The 21209-nt window shown below is 39.8% G+C and overlaps 1 protein-coding gene across 2 annotated transcripts in view; it reads left to right on the forward strand.

Annotated features, from left to right (window-relative positions):
- ccm2 (CCM2 scaffold protein) overlaps positions 1 to 16629 on the forward strand; it is a 103755-nt gene extending 87126 nt beyond the window's left edge. The window contains exons 9-10 of one of the 2 annotated variants that reach the window (XM_072251435.1): positions 1305 to 1443; positions 11855 to 16629. In XM_072251435.1, the coding sequence (XP_072107536.1) occupies positions 1305 to 1443; positions 11855 to 12135 (420 nt within the window). In that variant the 3' untranslated portion in view covers positions 12136 to 16629. The remainder of the gene's footprint in view (positions 1 to 1304; positions 1444 to 11854) is intronic. The other variant, XM_072251434.1, reaches the window with a different exon arrangement.
- Positions 16630 to 21209: the final 4580 nt, after the last annotated feature.

The raw sequence follows: 21209 nt of genomic DNA on the forward strand, positions 1-21209 counted from the left end.
TAGCTATTTGAGTTGCTGGCTTAGCTCCTGCAGTCTGGGTTCAATTCTGACTTCTAGTGCTGTCCAGACGTTGGCTCTATAATCCTAGAAATTGATATGAATCATTAGTGATCTGAGCCCTTTAAAACGCCTTTTAGTTTTTTACCAATCATTTTATTGACAGCACGAGTATAACCACAGCTCTCAATTTGTAATTATCAATTGGGTACACATAAATGTACTGAAAATGCAATTTCATTGACAAAGCAAAATTTTTGAATTATTAATTTTCTTGATATGTTGACCAAATGGCTGTAGCTATGTACAAATGTTTCAAAAATTATGTTACATGTTCTGCTATTGCACTTGCAAAACATGGTGACATTTAATTTAAAGATTAGTGTTTCTCATTGCTTCTCAACATAGTGTATCAATTGATCAATTGGTTTGATTTCCATATACGCTAATTTTCTTTTGGGTTGATGTGCATAGGGTGGTGGTAGTTTGAGGGTAGGAAAGCAGAAAGATTGGAAATACAGAACCTTTTGAAATAGTGACCAAACAGCCACAGATGTTCCAGATTTATGCTGCTGCTAATTGATAAATTTAACTTTTGGCAGTAGCTCTGAGGTTTGATTGTTCTTTCAATCAACATTGAAGCAAATTATAAGTCTTAAAGTCCTTAGTTTTCTAGATTGAAAAATATCACTACCCACCCCCATATTTTCTCCAATTTTATAGTTATAAGAAAGTAATATTTGATAGCAGATCTTCATTCTGTAAACTCTAGGTTGAAAGCCATTCATAGTTTTATTCACTACCCAGAATACTATTTTGTAAAATTTACCTGAAATATTTAACATCGTGTGGAATTTACAAACGTTTAAATAATATGAACGTAAGTAAATGTACAGAGTTTTAATTGTAGCTCCAACAGCACAGTGCAGTCCGGATTTCATTTCTGTTGCTATCCCAAACTGTTAGCTGCACAATTTTGCAGTAGAGGGGAAACAAATGATCTGGTGAATGTTCAAGGGTGACACGAGATCAGCTGTCATCCTTTTATTTAAATTCTGTCAATAAAAATTTGACAGCTGGTAAGAAATACAGTAGGTTCAAGTAACCTATTCAGGAACAACCTGATAGTTACCTGCATATATGATTATGGACTTGAAAATTAAGTTGCTGTGAATTATGTAAAACCTCTTTGTTGCCCAATTTTTGTGAAGATGTATTGAATAGTATTAGAATAGCATTTACTCAGATTGCTTCTGATTGTTAACACTGATCCATTACTGTATTAATTGTGAACTATGTTTTTGTAGTTGAGAACAAAGCTGACTTCTGAAGAAATCCAAAAGTTTGCTATGCTTCTGCATGAATATCGAAATGGTGCTTCAATTCATGAATTTTGCATCAGTCTTCGACAATTGTACGGTGATGGTAGAAAATTTCTATTACTTGGTAGGTTACCGATTAATTTCCAAGATTATTTGGATGACTAGTTACCAATACTGCTCAGTATTGCTAAGAATTGTATTTGCTGTGTTAACAAAGTCACAGCACTTAATAAAACCTTTTGTCTATCCTCCTTTTAACCTAAGAGTGGTAAATCGTGCAACTTGAATATCATTTTTTTGAGATTCAGGCAGATTTTTAATCTTTTGGGAATGGGTGAGAGAAGCTAACTTTGAAACTTGCTTATTTCAAGCTCAGTTTCAAAAATTGAGCAATGCAACGTCTAATTATTATGAACTTAAACCATAATTGCTTATTACATTTTTCATAATCACCTCATCAAAGCACTGCAAACTTACATTCATTTAAACTATTGACATACATATTTTTCCCCCCAACCAATATATAGTTTCACAGAAATTCCTTTAACACACCTATCGTGCTTTAAATATACCTCTGCCTGAATTTTGTCTTGCCAATACATAAGAACATAAGAAATAGGAGCAGGAGTAGGCTATCTGGCCCGTCGAGCCTGCTCTGCCATTCAATAAGATCATGGCTGATCTAGCTGTAGACTCATCTCAACCTAACTGCCTTTTCCCCTAACCCTTAATTTCCCTAGTATGCAAAAATCTATCCAACCTTGTCTTCAATATATTTACTGAGGTAGCCTCCACTGCTTCATTGAGCAGAGAATTCCACAGATTCACCACCCTCTGAGAAAAGAAGTTTCTCCTCATCTCTGTCCTAAATATACTCCCCCGAATCTTGAGGTAATGTCCCCTAGTTCTAGTCTCACCTACCAGTGGAAACAACTTTTCTGCCTCCATCTTATCTATCCCTTTCATAATTTTATACATTTCTATAAGAACTCCTGTCATTCTTCTGAATTCCAGCGAGTACAGTCCCAGGTGACTCAATCTCTCCTCATAGTCTAACCCCCTCATCTCTGGAATCAACCTCTGCACCGCCTCCAAAGCCAGTATATCCTCCTTCAAGTGAGGAGATCAGAACTGCACACAGTACTCCAAGTGCGGCCTCACCAGTACCCTGTATAGTTGCAGCATAACCTCCCTGCTCTTAAATTCAATCCCTCTAGTGACAAGGCCAACATTCCAATTGCCTTCTTAATAGCCTGCTGCACCTGCAAAGCAACTTTTTGTGATTCATGCACAAATACTCCCAAGTTCCTCTGCACAGCAGCATGCTGCAGTTTTTTACCATTTAAAAAATAAACTCTTTCATTTTTCCTCCCAAAGTGGATGACCTCACATTTACCAGTATTGTACTCCATCTGCCAAACTCTTGCCCACTCACTTAACCTTTCTATATCTCTCTGCAGGCTTTCCATATCTTCTGCCCAGTTTGCTTTTCCATTCAACTTGGTATCATCAGCAAAGCTAGATACACTTCACTTGGTCCCCTCTTCCAGATCGTTAATGTATATCGTGAACAATTATTAGGCCCAGCATCGACCCCTGCAGCACACCGGTCACCACTGATTGCCAACCAGAGTAACACTCGTGTATCCCAACTCTCTGCTTTCTGTTAGTTAACCAATCCTCTATCCATGTTAATACATCAACCCAACTCTATGTATCCTCTTCTTATGGATAAGTCTTTTATGTGGCACCTTATCGAATGCCTTCTGGAAATCCAAGTAAATAACATCCATCTGTTCCCCTCTATCCACTGCGCTCATTATATCCACAAAGAATTTCAAATACAGTTTTGAAATTTTCATTTATGGTTTATTATACCATAAAGTCAGTTTTTGACTTCACTTCAGCAAAGCTGATCTCACCCTCTTCCTCCCCTCATCCCTGCAAGTAATTTCACCGCTCAGCATAACAGCATGATTTTCAATCTGTAGAGATTGTTTTATCAATTTTAGATCTAAATTCCAGTTCAAGTTGTCACCCTTGGCTCAATTTAACAAGCAACAAGTTTTTTAAAGTTTGAAGGTTTCAGTTCTTGTAGCATCTATTATGTTACAAATTTCCACAGCCCTTTGTCAGTAGTTTTCTGATGCAGCTCTTAAAGGGCCTTGCAGAGGAGGTTCACCAGGTTGATTCCAGAGATGAGGGGTTTAGACTATGATTAGATATTGCAAATATATTTGCTTTTGGTGGGTATATTGTTTTTGGTCTATGAAGGAACTTTGTTCCGGCAGCTTTTCTGCAAAACTAACCTTTAAACTGATACTGAATATGTTGCTTGATTATGAAGATTAACTAATTTCTATGCCTTTAAATTTTCATAAATTGCATCTTTACTTCATGATTTTAACCATGCACTACATTTCTTAACTTAGAACTGCCATATTATCTGTTAGCTCTGCTTATTTATTGATTTGTCTTATTTTGATTTTGGGCCCTCTGTTGCTGGAAAATGTATCCACTTTTCTCTGTTACTTCCAGTGCTAAGTAAAGGGGTTAGTCACCATCATACAACTGGTAGTATGCTTTCCCTTTGGTTTGCATTATCTACCGAAGACTGGCATTAGTATTTTTTACGATTGGAACAGGATCAGAATCAGGTTTAATATCACTGGCAGGGAGGGAGGGAACATCGACTCAGACCATGAGAGGCCTGCGTCGGGCATTTTCATGCCTTACAAGGCACAGATTGGAAGTCTGTGTGGGGCGCCACTCCTCGCACAGATACTAGAGCAATGTGTGGTTAAGTGGCTTGCTCAAGGGCACAAACACGCTGCCACAACTGAGGCTCAAACCAGCGACCTTGAGATCACTAGACGAATGCCTTAACCACTTGGCCACGTGCCCAACTAATATCACTGGCAAATGTGAAATTTGTCATTTTGCAGCACTGGTATTACAACACATGATAAAAAAAACTATAAATTGCAATATAAAATAAGTAGCACAAAAAGAGAAGGAAAGGTGAGGTAGTGCATATGGGTTCATTGTTCATTTAGAAATCTGATGGTGGAGCAAAAGAAGCTGTTCCTGAAACATTGAATGTGTGTCTTCAGACTCCCGTACCACCACCTTGAGCATTGAGAAGATGGCATGTTCTGGGTGCTGGGGGTTCTTGATGGATGCTACCTTTTTGAAGCATCGCCTTGTGAAGGTGATCACCCTGAACAATTTTTCCTTTGGCTCCTTCCACCTCCTCCAAACCTGAGGAGTTCATGAGTACTCACATGGGCCCCAGCTATACCTGCCTGTTCGGCTCTGTAGAGCGGTCTGTGTTCAAAGACTTCCCTGGGTATGTTACCCACCTCTTCCTCCGCTACATTGACAACTGCATTGGTACTGCTTCATGCACCCATGCTGAGCTCGTCAATTTCATCAATTTTGCCTTTAACTTCTACCCTGCCCTTAAATTCACTAGGGTGTCTCCCTCCCCTTTGATCTCTCTGTTTCTATCTCTGGAGACAAACTGTCAACCGACATCTTTTATAAACCTACTGATTACCATAGTTATCTGGACTCTACCTCTTCCCACCCTATCTCCTGTTAAAATGATATTCCCCTTTCCCAGTTTCTTCGTCTCCATTGCATCTGTTCTCAGGACGTGGCTTTCCACTTCAGGACATCAGAGAAGTCCCCCACCTTTAAAGAACGGAGTTATTGATGCTGCCCTCGCCTCCATTTCCCATAAATTTCCCATAGAGATGTTCCATCTCCAAAGGGACCCTACCACTAAACTTATCTTTACCTCTCCCCCCACCCTCTGCTTCCTGCAGGGATCGCTCCCTCCACGATTACTGTGTCCATTCGTCCCTCTCCACTAATCTCCCTCAGGCACTTATCCCTGCAAGCAGCCAAAGTTCTACACCTACCCATACACAATCTCCCTCACCTCCTTTCAAGACCCCAAATGGTCCTTCCAGATGAGGCTACACCTCACCTGTGAAACTGTTGGGGTCGTCTATTCTGTCTGGTGCTCCCATGGCTGCCTCTTTTACATAGGTGAGACGTGCCGTAAATTGAGTGACTGCCTCGTCAAACACTTCTGCACCATCTGCCACAAGCAGATTATGGCAAAATATTTTAATTCCGATTCCCATTCCTGCTCCAGTGTGTTGATTCCATGGCCTCCTCTTGTGCCAAGACAAGGCCACCCTCAGAGTGGAGGAGCTACACTTTATATTCCATCTGATGGTATAAAAATCGATTTCTCCTTCCAGTGAACACAATTCTCTTCTCTCTCCCCCCCTCCCCCCCATTCCCCACTCTGACCTTTCACTATTTCTCACCTGCCTATTACTTCCCCCTGGGTCCACTCCTCCTTCCCTTTCTCCTATTGTCCACTCTCCTCTCCTATCAGATTCTTTCTTCAGCCCTTGACCTTTCCCATCCACCTGGCTTCACCTATCACCTTCAAACTAGCTTCTTTTCCCTCTCCCCTGCCCTCTCAGTCCTGAAGAAGAGTCTTGGCTTAAAATATCGACTGTTCACTCTTTTACATAGTTGCTGCCTGACCTGAGTTCCTCCAGCATTTTGTGTGTGTTACCTTTTGAAGGTGCCCTGGTTCTGGGGAGGCTGCCCATAATGGAGCTAGCTGAGTTTATAACTTTCTGCAGCTTTTTTTCTGATCCTGTGTCATTGCCCCTCCATAACAGACTTTGATGCAACCAGTTAGAATGCTCTCCACAGTACACGTGTAGAAATTTGAGAGTCTTCGATGGCATACTAATTCTCTAATGAAATATAGCCACTGCCATACCCTTTTCGTAATTACATGGATGTGTTAGTCCCAGAATAGATCCTTAGATGTTGACACCCAAGAACTTGAAACTGCTCTCCTATGCACATGTCATCCCTTGATGAGGACTAGTGTGTGTTGTTCTCAACCCCTTCCTAAAGTCCACAATCAATTCCTTAGTCTTACTGACATTGAATGCAAGTTTGTTGCTGTGACACCACTCAACCAGTTGATCTATCTCACTCCTGTAAGCCTCATGGTCACCATGTGAAATTCTGCCAACAGTAGTTGTGTTGCTGCAAATTTATAGATGGCATTTGAGCTGTACCTACCTACACAATCATGGGTGTAGATAGAGTAGAGCAGTGGGCTAAGCACAATTCCATGAGGTGTGCCAGTGTTGATTATCATGAAGAGATATTATTTTCGATTGGCACAGACTGTGGTCTCCCAGTGAGAAAGTCAAGGATCCAATTGCAGAGGGAAGAACAGAGGTCCAGATTTTTGGAGCTTGTTGATTAGAACTTGAGGGTTGAATGCTGAGCTGTAGTCAATAAACAGCAGGCTGACTTTGGTATTCCTATTGTACTGGTTATCCAAGACCAAGTCGAGAGCCAGTAAGATTGCATCTGCTGTAGACCTATTCTGGCAATAGGCAAATTGTAGAACCTCCAGAAACATGCTGTTACTTTGGGTTGATGAACCTTTTTTAGCATTGTGAAAAGTTAGAAATGAATCATGTTTTAACTTGCATTGGAGGAAAGGTGGTGAGAAGTAAAATGTCTGAGGTAAAGTGGAGACCAAGCAATTGTAAAATGGTAATACACACAAAATTCTGGAAGAACTCAGAAGGCCAGGACGTTTTGGTCCGAGATCCTTCATCAGACCTGAAACATCGACTGTTTGCTCTTTTCCATAGATGTTGCCTGCCCTGCTGAGTTCCTCCAGTATTGTGTGTGCATTACTTTTGATTTCTAGCATCTGAAGGTTTTCTCAACTGTAAAACAGCATATCGGTGCTGGCTGAGTGAGTGGTGAGTCTTTATTTCAAGGATGTAATGTTAAGGCTTTATAAGGCACTGGTAAGGCTTCACTTGGAGTATTGAGAGCAGTTTTGAGCCCCTTGTCTATGAAAGGATGTGCTGACATTGGAGAGGGTTCAGAAGAGGTTCACAAGAATGATTCTGGGAATGAAAGGGTTACCACATGAGGACAGATTGATTGCTTTGGGCTAGAACTTAGAAGAATGAAGGGGGGGGTCTCATTGAAACCTATCGAATGGTGAAAGGCCTTGATAGAGTGGATGTGGAGAGGATGTTTCCTATGGTGGGGGGAAGTCTAGGACCAGGGCACAATAGAGGAATGTCCATTTAGTACAGAGATGAGGAGGAATATTTTAGCCAGAGAGGAGGAATCTGTGGAATCTCTTGCCTTAGACAATTGGAGTCCAAATCATTGGATATATTCAAGGATAGATTCTTGATTAGTCAGGGCATGAAGTTTTATGGGGAGAAGGCAGAAGATTTTGGCTGAGAGAGAAATGGATCAGCCATGATGAAATGCATAGGTATAATTGTCTAATTCCGCTCCCATATCTTTCGGTCATATGCATCTCAGGCAGAGTCCTTTTGTGCCTGCACTGTAACAAAGCCTGGAAAAGCAATCCAGTACCCTTACTCCTATTAATTAGCATCTGTCATTCAGGGTTGTTGGATTTTTACCATCATGCATATTTTTTCTACTTGATGGTAGGATAATTTGCTTTGTTTTGGGATAATTTTCAGCAGTGTCTTGATATTTGTGGAAAATTAAAAATTATACATGAATTCGCTGGAGTGTACTGAGATCTTTAACCTCTCGGTTCAGCTGTCTTGGGATACCCACCTGCTTCAAGCAGGCTTCAATTATACCAGCACCTAAGAAGAATGTGGGAACCTGCCCCAATGATTATTGTCCAGTAGCACTTAAATCCACAGTTATGAAAGATATCAATTCCTGCCTGAGAAGCGACTTAGATCTGCTCCAACTTGCCTACCAGAGCAACAGGTCCATCTTATTGGCTCTTCACTCAACTCTGGAACATTTGTACAGCCAAGATGCATCAGGATACTCTTTATCCACCACAGTTTAGAATTTAATACCATCGTCCCCTCAAAACTAATCAATAGGCTCCAAGACCTTGGCCTCAATATTTTCCTGTGCAATTGGATCCTTGATTTCCTCACTTGCAGACCCTAATCAGTTTGGATTAACAACATCTCCACGATCTCCCATCAGCACAAATGTGCACCACAAAGCTGCGTGCTTAGACCCTTGCTTTACACTTAAGACTGTGTGGCTAAGCATAGCTCCAATGCCATATTCAAATTTGCTGATGACCCCACTGTTGCAGGCTGAAACAAAGGTGGTGACAAATCAGGAATATAGGAAGGAGATTGAAAATCTGGCTGTGGTACCATTTTAAAAACAACCTCTTACTCAATATCAGTAAGACCAAGGAGCTGATTATTGACTTCAGGAGGAAGAAACCAGGAGTCCATGAGACAGTCCTCATCAGAAGATCAGGAGTGAAGGAAGTCAGCACTTCAGATACCTTGGTGTTATTATTTTGGAGGACCAGTCCTGGGCCTACTGTGTAAGTGCAGTTATGAAGAAAGCACAGCAGTGCTTCTACTTCCTTAGACGTTTGTGAAGATTCGGCATGATAACTAAAACTTTGATAAACTTCTGTAGATGTGTAGTGAAGACTGGCAAATGACACTTAAAGGATTGACGGTGGATATGCAATGGCAAGCATTTAAAGGTTGCATGGATGAACTACAACAATTGTTCATCCCAGTTTGGCAAAAGAATAAATCAAGGAAGGTAGTGCACCCGTGGCTGACAAGAGAAATTAGGGATAGTATCAATTCCAAAGAAGAAGCATACAAATTAGCCAGAGAAAGTGGATCACCTGAGGACTGGGAGAAATTCAGAGTTCAGCAGAGGAGGACAAAGGGCTTAATTAGGAAGGGGAAAAAAGATTATGAGAGAAAACTGGCAGGAAACATAAAAACGGACTGTAAAAGCTTTTATAGATATGTGAAAAGGAAAAGACTGGTAAAGACAAATGTAGGTCCCCTGCAGACAGAAACAGGTGAATTGATTATGGGGAGCAAGGACATGGCAGACCAAGTGAATAATTACTTTGGTTCTGTCTTCACTAAGGAGGACATAAATAATCTTCCAGAAATAGTAGGGAACAGAGGGTCCAGTGAGATGGAGGAACTGAGCGAAATACGTGTTAGTAGGGAAGTGGTGTTAGGTAAATTGAAGGGATTGAAGGCAGATAAATCCCTAGGGCCAGATGGTCTGCATCCCAGGGTGCTTAAGGAAGTAGCCCAAGAAATAGTGGATGCATTAGTGATAATTTTTCAAAACTCGTTAGATTCTGGACTAGTTCCTGAGGATTGGAGGGTGGCTAATGTAACTCCACTTTTTAAAAAAGGAGGGAGGGAGAAACCGGGGAATTATAGACCGGTTAACCTAATGTCGGTGGTGGGGAAACTGCTGGAGTCAGTTATCAAGGATGTGATAACAGCACATTTGGAAAGCGGTGAAATCATCGGACAAAGTCAGCATGGATTTGTGAAAGGAAAATCATGTCTGACGAATCTCATAGAATTTTTTGAGGATGTAACTAGTAGAGTGGATAGGGGAGAACCAGTGGATGTGGTATATTTGGATTTTCAGAAGGCTTTTGACAAGGTCCCACACAGGAGATTAGTGTGCAAACTTAAAGCACACGGTATTGCAGGTAAGGTATTGGTGTGGGTGGAGAGTTGGTTAGCAGACAGGAAGCAAAGAGTGGGAATAAACGGGACCTTTTCAGAATGGCAGGCGGTGACTAATGGGGTACCGCAAGGCTCAGTGCTGGGACCTCAGTTGTTTACAATATATATTAATGACTTGGATGAGGGAATTAAATGCAGCATCTCCAAGTTTGCGGATGACACGAAGCTGGGCGGCAGTGTTAGCTGTGAGGAGGATGCTAAGAGGATGCAGGGTGACTTGGATAGGTTGGATGAGTGGGCAAATTCATGGCAGATGCAATTTAATGTGGATAAATGTGAAGTTATCCACTTTGGTGGCAAAAATAGGAAAACAGATTATTATCTGAATGGTGGCCGATTAGGAAAAGGGGAGGTGCAACGAGACCTGGGTGTCATTATACACCAGTCATTGAAAGTGGGCATGCAGGTGCAGCAGGTAGTGAAAAAGGCGAATGGTATGCTGGCATTTATAGCGAGAGGATTCGAGTACAGGAGCAGGGAGGTACTACTGCAGTTGTGCAAGGCCTTGGTGAGACCACACCTGGAGTATTGTGTGTAGTTTTGGTCCCCTAATCTGAGGAAAGACATCCTTGCCATAGAGGGAGTACGAAGAAGGTTCACCAGATTGATTCCTGGGATGGCAGGACTTTCATATGAAGGAAGACTGGATGAACTGGGCTTGTACTCGTTGGAATTTAGAAGGTTGAGGGGGGATCTGAAGGAAACGTATAAGATCCTAAAGGGATTGGACAGGCTAGATGCAGGAAGATTGTTCCCGATGTTGGGGAAGTCCAGAATGAGGGGCCACAGTTTGAGGATAGAGGGGAATCCTTTTAGGACCGAGATTAGGAAAAACTTCTTCACACAGAGAGTGGTGAATCTGTGGAATTCTCTGCCGCAGGAAACAGTTGAGGCCAGTTCATTGGCGATATTTAAGAGGGAGTTAGATATGGCCCTTGTGGCTACGGGGGTCAGGGGGTATGGAGGGAAGGCTGGGGCGGGGTTCTGAGTTGGATGATCAGCCATGATCATAATAAATGGCGGTGCAAGCTCTAAGGGCCGAATGGCCTACTCCTGCACCTATTTTCTATGTTTCTATGTATACTGACTGACTGCATTGCAGCCTGGTAGGGAAACACCATTGCCCTTGAACAGAAAATTCTACAAAACGTAGTGGATACAGCCCAGTCCATTACAAGTAAAGCCCTCCCCACCTTTGAGCACATCTACATGAAATGTTGTTGCAGGAAAGCAGCTTACATCATCAGTGACCCCCACCACCCAGGACATGATCTCTTCTCACTGCTGCCCTCAGTAAGACGGTCCTGGAGCCTCAGGACCCCCACCACCAGGTTCAGGAACAGTTCTTACCCCTTTGATCATCAGGTTCTTGAACCAAAAGGGATAACATTACTCAATTTCATGTGCCCCATCATTGAAATGTTCCCAAAACCTATGGACTCACTTTCAAGGACTCTTCATCTCATGTTCTCAATATTTATTGCTTATTCGTTTATTATTATTATTTATTTCTTTCTGTATTTGCAGTTTGTTTTTTGCACACTGGTTCTTCACCCAAGTTGGTGGGGTCTTTCATTCATTTTCTTATCTATTATTCTATAGATTTATTGAGTATGTCTACAAGAAAATTAATCTCAAGGTTGTATATGGTAACATACATTTTCTTTGAACTTCGAGCTGGTAATTGGATTTGGATTGAAGTGGTGTTAAGGTTGTTTAATTTATCAAAATCTGATTTGCTACAATAGAGTGTGCTCATGGAATATTTCTGAAGAACTATGAACATCCATCAATTCCCATAAATTAGAATAACCAAGCAGCTGGTTACTGGGCTCTGACTTACTCTAAAAATAATTAAAATGCTGCCATCAGAAATTAAAACAATTTAAATGCTCACGTTATGTTTTCTAGGACTCCGACCTTTCATTCCAGAAAAAGACAGCTTACACTTTGAAAACTTTCTAGAAACCATTGGTGTCAAGGATGGCCGGGGCATTATTACAGACAGTTTTGGCCGATGCAGAAGGACTTTAAGTAATGCATCCAATTCAACCACCAATGGGAATGGAGCAACTGCAGGCTCAGATGATCAGTCAGTGCCTTCAGAAGGTGATGAGTGGGACAAAATGATCTCCGACATCAGCCATGATATTGAGGCCCTTGGTTGCAGTATGGATCATGATTCATCTTGAAAAATGAAATATTTGCACATCCTGTTAATGGCCTTCAAGACTTCTTTCTTATACAGATGTGTTCTTTCATGAAGTTTACTACAATGTGAATATTTAAATGAATTGTTAAAACATTTCTACAAAATGAAGAACATGAAATCATGCCATATAACTTTTTTTATTGTAGATAATATTGCGTATTTGTATTCAAACCTTTTTGTAACAGTAGTTGTTAGGCTTGATTGTTCCACTAGTGGACAAGACTTTCCTGGTCCTATCACATGGTTTTGTATCCCATCTGCACAAGGTTACATAGTACAGTATACTGTGATGTCAGGGATGATTTAATACCATTCTGGACAGAATTTCAGTTTTTCTCCTGTCACTCCAATGATTTGAATGTCCCTACTCTGTAGCATATATGCAGCTTGATAGATGCTCCCTGTGTCAGCATTTAAACTGTACACTTCATCTGCATATGGCTGCACATAAAACGTAACTATAAGTTTGTCTGAATGTGACCAAAATAGGTAATGTATTATTTGTTTGGGGAAGATGCAGGAGAGTTGGCATACTATTAAGGGAAAAATAATTTGTACTTGCACACTGCTGCAATGCATTATCATTAGTTCATATGACTTTTTAAAAATCTTCAATTAGCTAATTTTTATTTGGGAGATGCCAGGATGTTGCAGTAGACTTGGCATTCTACTGCTAGCCAGGTGCTTTAAGAATTTCTGCAAAAGTGTATTTTCCTTCAATATTTATCTCCCAGTTTTTTAAAAGGAAATTGTTATTGTGATATTACATTAAGATTCATTTTCTTCAACACAAAGGGTTACTGTTGTAGTGAAATAAATAATAGGGTACACCACAGTGGTGTGTCTGCATATTGATACTTTTTTAAACTGTCCTGTATATTTATGCACACCCAATGCAAATATTTTTCAAAGTCAAAATGACATTCTAAAAAAGACTATTCAATCATGACCCATTTAATTGAATATTTTTGCTGTTACATGCTGCTTTGTTGTCATCTATGGAAAACTGAAGTGAAGAATAAATTTGTCATGAAACTACAGCAAATAGTAACTTTAAAACTTGGATAATTGTCCTTTTGGGTGCTGTATATAGACTGCATATGAATGATGCCTTCACCCATTTTAATTCTACAAATTTATTTATTGGAATCCTCCAGGATTTTATACCATTGCATGTATTGTATTGTTATTTGTATGTGACAATGTGCAGTGGACAGACTGTGTGAAATTTTTGTGTAGCATGTAATCCTAGTAAACCTCAATCTGAATTAATGGGTTTTACAAGTAAAACCAGTATAATGGTCCTTGGAGCCACTTGCTTTCTTGTAAGGACTGGATGTGGATGTTTCAATAGCCCATCTATTGTTTTGGCATGAAGTCATTTAGTAGTATTTTAATTGTATTCTTGAGTTGTAAGCTCAATTGCAATATGCTACTATATCAGTATAATTGTTTTTGGAGTTATTGTCCTATAATTAATGTCATGTTTAACATTTTGAGTTCAATGCCAGTGACATTGGTTCTGGTAAACTGCATTGTTGGTTCCCAGTCTAGATGTTAAACATTAATTGCATATACCCAAGATAGTGAATGTCTGTGTGTGTGTGGCGGGGGGGGTGGGGGTACAGTATAATTGCAGCAATCACCTTCTGTTAAATTTTGCAAAGGATTTGGGGAAGTACAGCCATGTCTTAGTGAAAAACATCAAATATAGGGAAATGTAGGGAATGTTGAGGGATGTGATAGGAGTAATCAAGCACATAGCCCACTCTAAGAATATTAGAATTCATTTTTGTCCTCATCAAATGACATTGAGATACTACTTTGGCTATTTGTTCTACTACATTGAGGTTGAAATCACTTGTAATCTTAAATTTGCACAATACTTAATTTGCAGCAAGGCCTGATCTAATACCTTCTGACAAGTAAGCAGCCAAATTATCTCATAGATACATTATTGCAGCCTGTAAAACTGTATTGAATTATTGGCAGCAGCATTGGAGGTTTGCGTTTTCAATCAAAAATAGGTAGAAATTCCAAAATGCCAGTTCTGAAGAGTTGACCCATCATTTGCTATCACAAAAACTGGCCCTTTATGTATAAGAACTGTACTTAAAAAGTTATGGTCTTTTATACATTATGTTTAAATTTTAAGCTTGATGAGGCACTAAAAAAAAATCCCATGTAGTTTTATGAAGTTTTAGCCATTGTTTTCAATCTGTAGACTGAGCTATGATAGAGGGAATGATTGGCCATCTGACTGAATGGTGCTGCAATCTGCTATTAGTTAATGGATCAAACATTCGGTCTATTTGTGCACTGTCAGCTGAATTGTCTGATCGTACTGAAATTTAAAGTTAAGTTCAGGATCCTAACCTAGATATGTATCATGGAAATGCAGTATAATAGCATGCACCAAAACCTCCTTTCTGTAGTCACTCATGGTATTTGTATTATAGCTTTGTCATACATCTACTTCCATGCCAGTTTTAGTCCTTTTGCATGGGCTACAGTAACTCACTTGCTTTCTTTTATTTTTCCAGCAAACATCTGCTATATATGTCCTGATTCAATTGATTGGTGAGTAAGGAAGAAATAGAAGCCATGTCACAAATTTTTGTTTTGAAATATGCGCTACAAAGCGATGCTTTACATGTAATTTTACTCTTTACCAGTTAGAAATGGAACCACTGTAGAGAAGTATGATGACTTGGCAACTGAAGTTGAGTTTTCTTGATGTTTCCAAGATTAGCAGTATTATAGTTGCAGTCATTGCAAGTATGTCCTTTGGAAGACACCAGAAATGAACTGTGTTTTGCGGTTGTTTTGAGATGTACACTTTGGTCAGTGATACCTACAAATGTGTCCGAATTCAAACTTATATTTCCTACACACTTAGCTGCAACATCCATTATTCACTTAGCACAATATTCTGGTAAAAAAAAATAATTATCTGACCATGAAGAGCATAATTCTTTTCAGCGTATAGCAATGCTATATTCTAGATTAGGTCAAATGCATATTTATTTTGGGGTCTATTTATGTCAAATTATTTTAATAAATTTTGCATCTTTGCAGTATTCCTGTATAGGAATTATTTCAGCTGCATATTTTGCCTTTTATTAAAACATTTTTAATCCATGTTAACGTTGCTCCATTTAAAAGAAGAATTCTTACTTCTAAGTTTTCTGTCTCATGATTTAGTTTGTGTTAATGGTCAGTATTGATGTGTACTGTACATCCGTAGCATAGTTTTTGGTGTGATGTTTTTGCAGTAATTGCTTTACATTTCAGTTCAGATATTAATTGCACACATTCACAACTGAGATGAAGGTTGTCATAAATATATCATGTACACTGACAAAGATTAAAAAGATTTCACTTTGCAATTTGTGATATGCAATTTTATGAGAATAGTTATTCTGCATCTAAGCTGTCCAAAAAATATCTGCAGCTAAACAAAGTCCATCATGACAGTTGGATAAATTGTCTTAACTCCATTCCCGGTTTCCAAATGAAGATATTTCTATGCAAACAAGTTGTGGCCCCTCCTATACCTGTTTCTTTTTTCATGGAATGCATGGAACATTTGGCCTCAGTCCTGCTCTAATTATGTTTTCAAATACATTATCTGTGCTACTACTTTCTGGCTAGAGCATACACATTGACTAGCTTCAAATATCTTCAGCTTCTTAAGACCAATTTTCAACTTCTGGCTTCTCTGGCATTATCATATTGTCAGCAATATTTATAGCGGTCTTTGAAGTGGTTTCTACTGTGATTAGCCAAGGATTCCCTTCAATTGATGAGGCATTCAACTGTTCCTCCTGGATGCTCACTGCTTTCCTTGTGTCAGGTTACTGAGGGTATGCTTGTCTTCACATTATATTTATTTTGGTTTGTGTAACACTAACATCAAACCTTCACTCACCCCTTCTCAATATTCTTGAAGGGCCTGTGCTCAGATCACCCAATACCCACCCGCCTTCCCATTGCAAGAGCAGGAAATGCATGTCCAGCCTTTTGAATGAATGTTCATAATGCAGGCATACTGTAGCTCTGAGCTGTCAATTGAAAATCATTTTGTTTCATCCACATCCTAGTCTGATGTGTCCTTTCTCTGTCACTTCATGAAAACTGAATAGACGTTTTTGGAACAGGTTTTCATCTTTACTGTTATTCAAGATCTGCAGAATGTCTTCAAAGTAAATTTATTATCAAAGTACATGTATGTCACTGTATGCAATCCTGATATTCATTTCCTTGTAGGAATACACAGTAAATACAAGAAACAATAGAATCGATGAAAGACCGCAACCAACAGGACGGACAATAGCTATGTATGTAAAAAAAAAGTGCAAATAAAAAAGAAAAATAAAGAAATAATAAATAAATAAGCAATAAATATGGTAAACATGAGATGAAGAATCCTTGAAAGTGAATTAATGGGATGTAATTTAAATTTCGATCAACCATTAGTCCAAGTTTTTTTGGGTGGTAGCTGCTGGTAACGATTTTGCATTAATATTTTCGACCAACGATCTTTCATTTATGTGGATGTTTCCTGATTTTAGTGTTTCCAGTATTTTATCCAGACGGATCTTTTACTTATTCCATTACCTTTGCCTTGCTCCTCTTTGACAAATTAAAAGCTAGAAATTGCCATTATTCTGTACCTTTTCACTACTTGTTTGAAATATTTTGCAGATTTTAAGGTAGTTTTCAGAGCAATCCTGGAATGTTAATTCAGTAAAGAAATATTGGGCATGATATTGCTTGCCTTTATTCCAGAAGACTCAATATAGCAGAAATGGAAGGGAACTGAGAACACAATGGTGGTAGAAATGTTTCCATCATTTTTAATAATGGAGAAGTACTGAAGACATTAAAGGGATTATAAGCAGACGAATTGACCTGGTAGATCAAATCATATAGTTCTCATGATAGAACTGGTAGTGAAAATCTTCCATGGTTCTATTGGAAAATCTGTAATACCGCAAAATAAATAAATAAATAAATAAATAAATTGGGAAGGGAAAATGGAAAGTTACCAAATTATGAATTTCATCAGCAAGAAAGTAATGAGAAACATCCTTGTTAAATCTCTCACTATCTCTTCTTTCAGTTAGTCCTAATGAAGGGTCTTGGCCTGAAACGTCGACTGTACTTCTTCCTATAGATGCTGCTTGACCTGCTGCATTCCACCAGCATTTTGTGTGTGTGGCCTAGATAGTTTCAAAATTATTTTTTTCACTTCAGGAAATCATTTGATATGTCACAATCAAGAGAAAACCTGCAGATGCTGAAAATCTAAGCAACGTACAAAATGCTGGAGGAACCAACCCTCCTGCTGAAGGGTTTCAGCCCAAAATGTCGACTATTCTCTTTTCCATAGATGCTGCCTGGCCTGCTGAGTTCCTCCAGCATTTTGTGTGTTGCATTTGATATGTCAAATGTTTCTAAGGATTTAGAGAAGAAATTCTTCATTTCATTCTGAAATGGGCGCTGTCTTTGTGATTCTGGAAACATCCTTTGAACGTTTAGTCTAGGTCGTTAATACTTATTCAAGAGAGCTCATTCCATAACTAGGATTGTCTGAGTGAACTGACTCTGATCATGTAAGAAAGAGACTAGAACAGTAGATGTCTCACTAGTTCCTTATACAATTACACTAAGACTTCCTTACTTTTATTCTCCCAAGTATCCGTGAACTAAAGGCTAGCATTCCATTACAGTTCCTGATTACCTGCTACACTTCTGCGAAGACTTTCATGTACAATACAAAGATATCCCAAATCATTGTTTTAATTTCATACTGTCCTTGCCTATTTAAATATCAATGTTTCTCATTCTTTCCAAAGTAATCAACTGTACTTTTTCCAGTGTACTCTATTTGCCAACTTTATGACTAGTTCAACCTATTATCTCTCTCCATAAATTTTATATACTACTCACAGTCTGCCTTTCTGTCTACTTTTTGAATCTTTTTGCAAACTTGGTGACTATAGATTTAGATTCATACAGTAAAATGCGCCGTTGTGTTAACAACCAGCACACCCAAGGATTATGCTATCAGTCAATCAAATGCCTCAGCCTCACTCCCTGGCCACCTCCCCTTAACCTTTGAGGCCATGTCAAGAACCTTTCAGTACACCCAAGGACCTGGCCTCCAGAGCAGCCTGTAGTAACCAATTCACCACCCTCTGGCTAAAGAAATTTCTCCGCATCTCTGTTTTAAATGGACACCCCTCAATCCTGAGGCTGTGCGCTCTTGCCCTAGACTCTCCCACCATGGGAAACATCCTTTCCACATCTACTCTGTTCAGGCCTTAAAACATTCAAAAGCTTTCAATGAGATTCCTCCTCATCCTTCTAAATTTCGAGGAGTATGGACCCAGAACCATCAGATGTTCCTCGTGTGATAACCCTTTCATTTCTAGAATCATCCTTGTGAACCTACTCTGGACCCTGTCCAATGCCAGCACACCTGTTCTTAGATGAGGAGCCCAAACTGTTCACAATACTCATGGTGAGGCATCACCAGTGCCTTACAAAACCTCAGCATCACATTCCTGCTCTTGTATTCTAGAACTCTTGAAATGAATGCTAACATTGCATTTGCCTTCTTCACCACCAACTCAACCTGCAAGTTAACCTTTAGGGTGTTCTGCACAAGGATTCCTAAAGTCCCTTTGCACCTCAGACTTTTGGATTTTTTCCCCATTTAGAAAATAGTCCACATTTAATTCTACCACCAAAGTGTATGACCATACTTTTCCAACATTGTATTTCACTTACCATGTTCTTGCCCATTCTCCTAATCTGCCTTAAGTCCTTCTGCATCCTACCTATTTCCTCAACACTCCCTACCCCTCCACCAATCTTTGTATTATCTAAACCATTTATAGACGGCATAGAAGCAAGTGGTCCCAACATCGACCCCTGCGGAACGCCACTAGTCACTGGCAGCCAACTAGAAAAGGGTCCTTTTATTCCCACTTGCTGCCTCCTACCAATCGCCATTGCCCTAACCATAGCAGTAACTTTCCTGTAATACCATGGGCTCTTAACTTGTTAAGCAGCCTCATGTGTGGCACCTTGTCAAAGGCCTTCTGAAGTCCAAATTACAGCATCCACTGCATCCCCCTTATCTATCCTACTTCTAATCTCCTCAAAGAATTCGAACAGATTTGTCAGGTAAGATTTTCCCTTAAGGAAACTATGCTGAACTTGTCCTAGCTTGTTCTATGTCACTAAATACTCCATAACCACCTCCTTAACAATTGACTCCAACACTTCCCAACCACTGAGGTCAGGCTAACTGGTCTATAATTTCCTTTCTGCTGCCTCTCACCTTTCTTAAAGAGTGGAGTGACATTTGCAATTTTCCAGTCCTCTGGCACCATGCCAGAGTCCAATGAATTTTGAAAGATCATTACTAATCTCTACCACTACCTCTTTCAGAACCCTAGGGTGCAGTTCATCTGGTCAGGGAGACTTGTGTGCACCTCCCCTATAATAGTAACTGCACTCATTTCTCTTCCCTCACATGCTTCAACATCTGGCACACTGCTAGTGTCTTCCACAGTGAAGACTGATGCAAAATACTAACTTAGTTCATCTGCCATCTCCTTGTCTCCTGTTATTTTTTCCCCAGCCTCATTTTCTAGTGGTTCAATATCCACTCTCATCTCTTTTATTTTTTACATACTTGAAAAAACTTTTACTATCCACTTTGATATTGATTGCTAGCTTGTTTTCATATTTCATCTTTTCCCTCCTAATGATTCTTTTAATTGCTCTCTGTAGGTTTTGAAAGCTTCCCAATATTCTATCTTTCCGCAAATTTTTGCTTTGTTGTATGTCCTCTCTCTTACTTTTACATTAGTTTGTTTCCTTGCTGTATTATGTTGTTTCTGGCAACAGGTTTCCGGCTTGAACATTAGCCTCTTATCCCTATCTGTTTTCTGCTAGCTACCTGATGCTCTGCTTGGTCAACTCACTTTACACTACCCTCTCTTTATTTTTGAAGTTTCCCTTAATGCAATTGTTTTATATCCAAGATTTTGACACTCAGTCTGAATGCTAAATTATATCACACTGTGGTCACTACTTCAGGTATATTTTAACTTGGAGATCATTTACTAAACCTGCTGGTTGCACATTACAAAATAACCTGTTCTCCGCTTGGCTGTATTATGCTTGCTTTGACCGTCAAAACATGGTGGAACCATCAGGAACTCCAACAGCCGCTGATAATCCTGTGATTTTAGTCTCTGAGGCCGGCATATGAGCAGCCTTCAGGAGGGTGAAACCACGGAAAGCATCCGACCCAGACTGGGTACCTGGCCAAGTACTAAAAGTCTGTGCTGTTGATCAACTGCTGGAGTGCTCACGGAGATCCTTAACCTCTCCTTTGAGCAGTCTGAGTTTCCTACCTGCTTCAAGCGGGCTTCAATTATACCACTGCCTAAGAAGAATGTGGGGACCTGCCTCAATGCCTATCATCCAGTAGTACTTACATCCACATTGATAAAGTGCTTTGAGAGGTTGGTGATGAAACATATCAACACCTGCTTGAGAAGTGACTTTGATCTGCTCCGATTTGCCAACTGGAGCAACAGGTTCACAGTAGATGCCATCTCACTGGCTGTTCACTCAATCATGGAACATCTGCACAGCAAAAATGCATATATCAGGATGCTCTCTATTGACCAAAACTCAGCATTCAATACCATCATCTTCTGAAAGCTAGTCAACAAGCTTTAAGACCTTGGCCTCAATACCTTCTTGTGCAATTTGGATCCTCGATTTCTTAACTTGCAAACCCATCAGTTAGGATTGGTAACAACATTTCCTCCATGGTCTCCATCAGCACAGGTGCACCACAAGGCTGTGTGCTTAGCCCCCGCTCTACTTGCTTTACACTTACGACTGTGTGGCTAAGCACAGATCCAATGGCAGATTCAAGTGGGCTGACACCACCACTGTTGTAGGCTGAATCAAAAATGGTAACGAATCAGCATATAGGAGGGAGTTTGAAAATCTGCTTGA

The sequence above is a fragment of the Mobula birostris genome, chromosome 2 (genome assembly GCF_030028105.1).
Source record: "Mobula birostris isolate sMobBir1 chromosome 2, sMobBir1.hap1, whole genome shotgun sequence".
Classification (NCBI taxonomy): Eukaryota; Metazoa; Chordata; class Chondrichthyes; order Myliobatiformes; family Myliobatidae; genus Mobula; species Mobula birostris.